This window comes from Bison bison, unplaced genomic scaffold, assembly GCF_000754665.1.
Source record: "Bison bison bison isolate TAMUID 2011002044 unplaced genomic scaffold, Bison_UMD1.0 scf7180017462803, whole genome shotgun sequence".
NCBI classification, from domain to species: Eukaryota; Metazoa; Chordata; class Mammalia; order Artiodactyla; family Bovidae; genus Bison; species Bison bison.
The window spans coordinates 10,113-19,471 of NW_011372879.1; the positions used below are offsets into that span (position 1 = coordinate 10,113).

The 9,359-nt window shown below is 59.3% G+C and overlaps 1 protein-coding gene across 1 annotated transcript in view; it reads left to right on the forward strand.

Moving 5' to 3' along the window:
* Positions 1-11: 11 nt before the first annotated feature.
* Positions 12-9,359, forward strand: part of FAM193A (family with sequence similarity 193, member A) — a gene marked incomplete at its 3' end in the record, with an annotated part of 40,675 nt that continues 31,327 nt past the window's right edge. The window contains exons 1-3 of the mRNA XM_010831999.1: positions 12-134; positions 3,818-4,052; positions 7,688-7,812. Coding sequence (XP_010830301.1) covers positions 3,888-4,052; positions 7,688-7,812 — 290 coding nt within the window. The remainder of the gene's footprint in view (positions 135-3,817; positions 4,053-7,687; positions 7,813-9,359) is intronic.

Below are 9,359 nucleotides of genomic sequence, written 5' to 3' on the forward strand. Positions count from 1 at the left end.
CAGCTGCAGACCTACTGGTCGGAGGTGCGCTACACGGTCCGCTGCATCTACCGGCAGGCGGGCACCCCGCTCGCAGACGACCAGGACCAGTCCCTGGTGCCCGACAGGGCGGGGGTGAAGGAGCTGGTGGACAGGTACGCCTCGCCCGGGCCCGGCCCCCCAGCCCCCGGTGCTCAGCGGGCCCCTCGGGGGGCGGCCTCAGGCACGCGGCGGTGGCACACGGGCCGGTCAAGGCTCCGGTTCCGATCCTGCTGGACTCTGGTTACCTGTGGGTGAAGGTGAACGGACATGTTCCCGTCGTTCCCTAGCATTGAGATCGGCAGTAGCGCTCCGTTTGGGCACTGGCTGGCCCCAGGGGGGTGGGGAGGGTTTCTCGGGCCCTGCTGCTTTGTTGCCTCGTGGAGGAGAGGCGGTCACGCCCCTGAGGAGGTGAGGGACTCTGGGCTCCGTGGGGTCAGGCAGTGCCTGGGGAGCCAGCTGCTGGCCTGCTCATATGGGTGTGTGTCGCTGGGAGGGGCTCGGGGTGTGGCTGGGGCCTTGTGCACATCGGCAGTACAGGATTTGTTCTTACGCGGTTTGTACACTTTGGGTGAGGTGAAATGAAAGTCGCTCAGTCGTGTCTGACTCTTTGCGCCCCCATGGACCGTACAGTCTGTGGAATTCTCCAGGCCAGAATCCTGGAGTGGGTAGCCGTTCCCTTCTCCATGGGATCTTCCCCACCCAAGGATTGAACCCAGGTCTGCTGCATTGCAGGCGGATTCTTTACCAGCTGAGCCACCGGGGAAGCCCTGACTCAGCTGCTAAAGAATCCGCCTGCCAGGGCAGGAGACACAGGTTTGATCTCTGGGTGAGGAAGGTCCCCTGGAGGAGTAAATGGCAACCACTCAAGTATTCTGGCCTGGGAAGTTCTTGCCATGGACAGAGGAGCCTGGTGAGCTACCGGCCATGGGGTCACCAAGAGTCAGAGCTGACCTGTTACAGCGACTGAGCCGCCACCACCACCATAGCTCCTGCCATCTTTTTTCTCTCTTTAGGGGTGTTCCAAATAAAAGCAGTGAGTTAAGTGATTCTCATTTTGGTCTTTTTCTCCTGGTTTGCTCGCAGTCTCTGAGGCTCTGTAACCTCCTGCTCGCTGTGTATTCTGGAGGCAGGATGGGTGACTGGCCGTGGGCAGTGGCAGCTAGTTAGTGATTTGTTGCACCTGAGATGGCTCTAGGCAGTATATGCCTTATCTAGCAGTTGGGTTTCCTGGTGAATATTAGGAAAATATGTATAACCTGAGTGTCAGACCCATAACCTCACAGCTGTGGGTGCTTAGGAAGAGGCCGAAGTAAAGCAGAGACAGTTGAAGCGCTCGGCGGATAATAGTGCGGGCGGGCATTGTGGCGGAAGCTGTGGTGGTGCCCTGCACGCGGCTGAGGTCTGGGAGGCGGCAGCGCCCTGGTGAGGGACCGTGCTGTGGAGCTGCAGGGATTCCAGCCCCTGACTGAGGTCTGTGTGTCTCATGTTTTCACATGTGTTGTATGTACTGTGTTTTTTGTGCTCTTCACGTCTAGAGGACACTTTTTTTGTTGTTTCAAACGCCAGCACAGACGCCAGGAAGGGTATGTGCGGGGCCCATTTCTGGGGCTCGTGCAGCTGGCGGTGACTCCCGTGGCCCTCGGCATCCAGCACTCCACCCTGGCCCCCCAGTCTGTGCTCACACCCCACCAGCGCACTCCAGCCACACCGGTTCTCATGCTGCCGCCACAGATGGTGCTGGTTTCTGCTTTTCGCTCTGTCTGGAGTGTTTTCCTCACTCAGATTTCTTTTCTCCCTTCCATCCTTCCCGTTGGGCTTCCCTGGAGGCTCAATAGTAAAGAATCTGCCTGCCACTGCAGAAAACGAGGGTTTGTCCCTGGGTGGGGAAGAGCCCCTGGAGAAGGAAACAGCAACCCACTCCAGTATTCGTGCCTGGAGAATCCCACCGGTAGAGGAGCCTGGTGGGCCGCAGTCCATCAGGTTGCAGAGAGTCAGACACGACTGAGCGACTTCACAACAGCAGCAGCCCTTCGCATTAGACTTGAGAGCCCCTGTCTCAGACCACTGGACCTGACCCCAGGGGCCTCCACCCCTCCTTGCCCTCCCCTCTTTTGTGTTGTGTTACCCCGCTCCCTGGAGGACCTGACCCCAGGGGCCTCCCCCACCCCTTGCCCTCCCCTCTTTTGTGTTGTGTTACTCCGCTCCCTGGAGGACCTGACCCCAGGGGCCTCCCCCCGCCTTGCCCTCCCCTCTTTTGTGTTGTGTTACCCCGCTCCCTGGAGTCGCGCTGTGCCTGGAGCCCTGCCGCCGGGACCAGTGTTTGTCGGACGTGCGGCTGGGAGAGCTTCCACAGAGTGTCCGTCTTCCTGCCTCAGTCAGGACTTTTACAAAGTCTGCCAGAGGAGCACGTGGTCATGGTTAAACATGTAAGGTACAGAAATGGAGAAAGAGACGACGCACAGCGTGTGTCCAGTCCCCAGGCACAGGGCACCACAGAGGAGGCACTCGGCCCCAGTAAGGCCTGCTGCCCCCGTGTCGTCTGAGACTTCTGTGACCCTCCTTAAGCGATGAAGTGCGTTGTTTCAGAGAGCAGCCTCTATACTGGTAATTAAAGTTATACTTGTTATCCTACATTTAAAAACTAACACGACGATCTGAATTGAACTAACCACAGTGGGAATTGCTCAGTTCTTCTTGTTCTCTGGCCATGGTTTTAATAAGGCTACAGGGTTCTGTTTTTATTTGGCTCTTGTCTTTTACAGCCGAGGTGGTTTGGTATGATGAGTTAAAAATGAAATGTGCTCAGTCGCTCATTCGTCTCCGACTGTTTGCAACCCCGTGCACTGTAGCCCGTCAGGCTCCTCTGTCCATGGAGTTTTCCAGGCAAGAATACTGAAGTGGGTAGCCACTCCCTTCTCCACGGGATCTCCCCGACATAGGGATCGACCCTGCATCTCTTGTGTGTCCTGCATCGTAGGCAGAGTTTTTACCCACTGAGCTGCCTGGAAGCACAAGTGAAATAGGTGACAGCTTCTCTCTCTCTTGCCCAGCGTGGTGCCCAGCGGGGAGAGGGGCTGTGGTCCGAGTCCAGGAGCCGTATTGCTCTTGGGTTTGCTCTCGTGTGCCGAGCTCCCGTGGTGCTCCTGGTGGCGGGCGGTACACAGAGCCCGTGCCTGCTGCTCCGGTGTCGTCGGTTTCCATCTGGAGGCTCCTCAGAAGTGCACAGTGAAAGCCAGGGGGCTCTTTAACCACAGTCCTGCCAGTTACTGTAGAACAAGTTTGTAAAAGCTGACAGTCTCCATGTTAGAAAGGAAATTCGTGAAACGGATACTTGCTGTTGTGGCCTGATTGGGGGCATGTCCTGATTTGTTGTCTCTGATCTTCAGCTGACATGTTTTATCTCATCACTTAGTTTTTTGGTGGGATAAATTGTCTCTTAAGATTTCTCTGGTGATGAGAACAGTACCAGCCCATTTGGACTGTAGACTGAGTCACTAGGAAGGAGGACAAGCCGGCCTCCTGCCCAGGCAGCTCCTCTGGGGTTGTTGCTCCTCACCTGGCAGCACAGACGTGTTCAAAGACAGCGCTTGGGTCTCCTGGCATCCCAGCCCGGCTCCCCTGTGCACGCTCTGCCCCCTGCTGGCTGGCTGCGTGAGCGACCCCCGCCCCGCCCCCATCTGACAGGGCACTCAGCGGGCGCCAGTCTCCCTGTCTGCGCAATGAGCTCGGGGCGCCCCGCCCGTCGGGGGTGACTGTGAGCAGGCCCTGCAGGTGAGTGTGCCTCTCTCCCATGCAGGCTCTGTGAGCGGGACCCCTACCAGCTGTACCAGCGGCTGGAGCAGCAGGCGCGGGAGTACGTGCTGGAGATGAAGGTCCGGCTCCTGCGGCAGCTGTCAGCCGCATCCAGAGTGAAGCCGCCGTCCGGCCTGCAGGGCCCGCCGCAGGCGCACCAGTTCATCTCCCTCCTCCTGGAGGAGTACGGCGCCCTGTGCCAGGCCGCACGCACCATCAGCAGCTTCCTCGGCACGCTGGTGAGGCGCCACGTCTGCGGGGGGCCACAGCCCATCAAGCTGTCCCCTGCTCGGGCGAAGTGCGGGGCGTGGGGGCTGCTTCCCCTCCTTGGGCAGGGGGCGGGGGCTGCTCCCCTCTTTCCCGTCCCTCAGGACTTGGCTACTGCACAGAAGCAGGAGCACCGTGTGGGGACGTTGGGGCCCAGGGAACAGCGTGGGCACAGCGTGAGGGGGAGGAAACGGTTGGCAATGACGGGGGCATGTCTCTGCGGGGCCGGAGTGCTGTGCTGCGCGCACGGAGGCCGTGCTGGGGTGGGGCAGGGCGTGGGGGCTGCCCAGCGCTGGACTGAGGAGGGGTTCGTGCTCAGGTGGGATGCCGGCCCCTGTGGGCGTCTTCCAGTCCTGGTGAAAGGGACACACAGACCTGCTCTCCCTGGGCCTCTGACCGCCTCAGAGAGGCCGTGGCCGTAGGGGCTGCAGGAGGAGGTGGTGGAGACGCACCTCCTGGGACCTGGCCTCGACGGCCTCGGCGCACCTGCCGGCTGGAAGGAGAAACAGGCCCTCTTTGCTTCCTTGGTTTACTAACAGTCTGTGGAGGTGGTCCTCATCGCTCACATTTTGTTATTAAATGAAGCTGCTTTCTTCGTGGTAAAACAGTGTCTTGAAACAAATACAGTCAGTTTCAAAACTGGTGGTTCTGAAGACTTGAGCGTAAGGGTCTCTGTGTGACTCTGAAGTTGGCAGGCCTCGGTAGAAACAAGCCAGTCCTGCAGGTGGGTTCCGGGTCCAGGGCCACCTCGAGCCTCGCTCCAGTAGAGCCTGCCACTCCTGCGCGGGGGGAGCCCTGAGGGCCGCGCTGCTGTGCGCGGAGCGGACGCCTCGGCGTCTGGCTGGACGGAGCACGCGCGCTTGCTTGTGTCTGCCTCTGTGCTCAGCTTGTCAGGCTGTTTCGGTTGAAGTTTTCAAGAAAATGGGGCCTCACACGGCTATTTACTTGGGAAGGGGAGGAATATTTTCGTAGACTTCTCAGTCCATTGTGGGTATTCTTTGAGGCAGTCTACCAGAGCCCGAGTACTTCTTGGCGGTTGGCTGCAAGGTGGGCCTGAAACTGTCACCCGAGCGAGGGGACTCTGCTCCGTCACCGTCTGTTGGGGTCGCTCAGCCTTCAGGTGGTTTTTGAGCATCCGACCTTGATCATTTGGGAATCCCTGGTTCACTGAGTGGGTTGCGCAGAGCTGCCTGATGGTCTTCAGTGTCCAGTTCAGCAGCACTGTCCTCAGTGTGGACCAGCCCCGCCGCCATCACTGTTGACCTCTTCGGAAGGGCCCCTACACGCGGAGGAGCTTCCAGGCCCAGTGCCAAGTGTCCGTTTGCCGGAGTTGTGAGTTTTGCTTGAAAGCTCGGGTTTTGTGGTTGGCCGCAAGAGGGTCCTCCTCCGTGAGTCCCCTGGCCTGTTCCCCCTCTGCTCGCCACCCCGCCTCTCCAGGGCAGCGCCCTCTGCAACCCCAGAGCTGCAGAGCACGTGCACCGCGGCAGGAGGTCGAGGGCATCTGCACATGTAACTTTCTGGGAAGCGTCCTTGTGCCTCCGTTTGTCCAGGAGATGCCTCCCCAGCTGTAACAGGCGGGAACCCTGAGTCTCCCTTCTCAAGGACAGCAGGATCTTGACCAGCCTGCTGTTTCTCAAGTTCTGTTAGGACGTGACTGCACACGCTTGCCCTCCTTCCCAGCCCCACCGTCTGCGGGAAGTGACAGGCGGGAGTGTTGGGGTGGAGGGGCCAGGGCCAGGTCGGCTGGGAGCTCTCCTGGGGCCTCTGGGTGCAGCCACACTGAGTCTCTGCTGCCGCCCCCGCCCCCCGCGTAGTCGCTGCAGCAGCTGTGACCGCACACCCCCGCAGGCCCTGCCTCCCAGACCCTGGCAGGCTGCCCGGCATGTGAATGGGGCACCGCGGCCCCAAGGTCAGGGTTACTGTGTGGGCTGTGGGGCGTGCTGCTCACTGGTGTGCGTTGCTGTCCCAGGTTGATCTGAGATTGTGAAACGAGTATGGGGTCTGCTGTTTCTCTCACACGCCTCGTCTGGAAGCATAATTTCAGATCTGAAAAAATACCAGTGTCTTCCTACAGCAGTCCTCGCCTTTGGTCACCTCTAGCTGATGTGCCCAACCCAGAGCTCTGGTCCTGTTCCTGCCAGCATAACTCGGGGCTGCGCTCAGACCAGCGGGCAGGGACCATCCCCTCTTCACGAAAACATGCAGCAGCCCGGCTCGCCCGTGGCTCCGGGCCCCTCCCGGGACCCTCGCTCCTCCTCCTGCCACCTTCGCTCTGTGCTCTCTGTCGCAGGGACGGGTCGCAACCTGGGCGCGGGCCTCTGCCCTGCCCCCTGGGAGCTTGGAAGCTGCGGCCCGCTGCGTTGTCTCTGTCCGAGCTGGCGCGGTGCCTGTGCGGAGGGGTCCCTGAGGAGTGTGTGTGTGCTGTCCCCACGCCATCTGTGGCTCTGTACTCACGACGAGCACGTCTTCACACAGCGTGCCTGATTCAGGCTCAGGCCCGGCCTCAGCCCCGCCCAGCTTTCTGGTGTGGGAATGGCTCTGAGAAGCACTGCATGAGAGACTGGCGTGAAGCGTTTTGGTAAAACATGCAATGAGAGCCGACAGTGGAAATGCAGACAGAGGTGAGGGTCCGAGGGCCCCTGCCGAGGCTCCGTGCGGCTCCAGAGCGCTCACAAAGCGTGTAGCCCGTCTGTGTGCGCATGCGGAGCAGGCCTTTGTGCCTGCAGCATCGTTCTGCAGGTGTGTGTGGGTTCAGGAACGGGCGCGGTTCCCCTTCGCTTGCTCTCTCAGCCCCTCCGTCCCCTGCTGGTGAGGGCACAGGACACTGGGGTGTCCGCAGGGAGATCGTGTCCCGACGTCCCCCAGTGTCAGCCCTTCTGCTCGGCTACGCTAAACAGTGAGCGGGAGCAGACTCGTCGGTGGGTGGCATGAGGCGCGGCTCTGGCGGGGACGGGGGTGCCGTGCTCCTGAAGTCTGTGGGGCTGTCGGTCGCTCAGAGGAGGCCGTCTTCCCATGTGCGAGCTGACGCACCGTAGGGAGCCTGCATGTGGCCGACATGCGAGTTCACGAACGTGTGGTTGCAGTCAGAGCACGTGAACGGAGCCCTGGGCCCCTGTTCTCTCTAGAGGTCACTCGCTCTGATGGCCGGAAGGGTGTTGAGTGTGTAAAGCGGTTGTGGAAAGTAACGGATGAGGTGGCCACGTTCATCAGGGAGAGGAGGAGCTGACCTCCCCACGAGGTTGCCAGCATGGAGTTCTCGGTCTGTCAGACTCACCCCAGGCTCTTCTCTGGACAGGCTCTGTATCGTCCCTGGGCGCCACAGGGTGGGTACGCAGTGAAGTCGTTTGCGAGGGCTCTCAGTCGGCTCGAAGGCCCCGTGGTGAGAGATGCCATTGGCTGTGCACTGAGCTCTCTCCTGCGCCCTCAGCCGTGTGCGTCTTGCTGAGTCAGTCAGGAGGAGGCTGCAGGCCCAGGGACTCGCCGCCCTCGGAGCGCGGTGTTCTGGCCTGCATAGAGGGACGTGGTTTGTGGGAGGTCAGGGAGAGCGTGCTCTGCCAGTTTTCCAGTCTTTAATTCAGCGTGTCTTCTCGTATGTCTCATTAACTAGGAAAACGAGCACCTGAAGAAGTTCCAGGTGACGTGGGAGCTGCACAACAAGCACCTCTTTGAAGACCTGGTCTTCTCCGAGCCGCTTCTCCAGAGCAACCTGCCAGCCCTGGTGTCGCAGATCAGGTAGTCGGTCTCCCCCGCGTGCGTCCTGCCCCTGGGGCGCAGCAGCTGTGCGCCTGGACACCTCTGCCACGGCAGTTCTGCCAGGAAAGTGCAGGGCTTAGGGGAGAATGCCGCTTGGGGAGAAAGCTCACAACCCGATGAGTAATACAGTTAAACTTAGAATAACAAACCCAGGATTGATGCGACTAAGAGTTAACGTCACAGATTTCTCCTGATAAAGGAAAGCTGCGGTACAAGGTGCTTTACTTGACGAGACGCGGGTTCTGCTCGGTGGCCGTGGGGTGGTCCCCTCTGTGGCACTTGGGTGGGGAGGGAGGTGGGCTGATGGGGCCGGGGGCGCAGGAGGGGGCCCGGTCGCCTGTCCGGTCTCTCAGACGCGCCCCCCGCCTCCGGGCTCGGGGCTTCCTGCTGCAGCATGTCTCCGGAGCTCCATAAGGCGTGCCGAGCATGGAGTCCCGTACCGTGCTCGGGATCCCTCACTCTGGTGATGGGGAGGAGAGACGCCCCCGTCTTTATTCCTCACTACTCATGTGCATTTCCATACATAGTCTTCCCTGCTTTTTGATTTGCTTTTTTTTTTTTTTTTAATAGAAATGATCTCATAAGTTAACTCATTTAAAGAAACTGACTTAACTCAGGAAGGTCCTGTGTCTCGGTGGTTTGGTTTGGTTTTTTAATTTATTCATTTATTTCTGGCCGCACTGGGTCTTCCTGCCACTCGGGCTTTTCTCCGGCCGCGGTGAGCGGGGGCAGCTCTTCGCTGCGGCACGCAGGCTTCCCGTCGAGGGGGCGTCTCGTTGCCGAGCACAGGCCCAGGAGTGGTGGTGCGCGGGCTTAGTTGCTCTGCGGCATGTGGGATCTTCCTGGACTCGGCACCAAGCCCGTGTCCCTTGCATCGGCAGGTGGACTCTTGACCGTTCTGCCGTCAGGGAAGTCCTTGTGCCTATGTTTTTTAAGAGCTTTATTGAGGTCTAATTCACAAAGCATATTCTCTTAAAGTGTGTGATTCAGCAGCTGTAATTACATTTTTAATAATGATTGGATGACCACCACCAATATTTCCAAAACTTCCCTGTTGCCCCAGATAGACTCTGTCACCATTACATGCTGACCTCCATTCCTTTTGAGGTGCTCTAGTCTGCAGGCCCCACCCTGCCCACTTCCCCTTGCAGTCAGCCTGTCGAGGAGCTGGCACCACGGGTCCTGCAGGGCCGCCGGGCCAGGTGATGCAGCGTGCATGCCCTGGGGGCCCAGCTGGCCCGTCTGTGTGGCCGCAGTTGGCGATGGAGCGGCCGCCCTACCAGACTCTGCTGTCCCTCGGGGGGCCAGGAACCTGCTGCAGCTGCTTAGCTTGTGGTGGTTTCCGGAGCTGTGGCTTGACTTGGTCTTTATTTTTAATACATATTAATCGTTAAGGGAATATTTAATTGGGCTTGTAAATAAGTAAACTTACCCACAGTGATTTTATGTCATTTTCTTTCTCACTTCCCACCACATACTGTTTCACATAGATATTGTTCATCGTAGATACCACCACCCGTTATGTG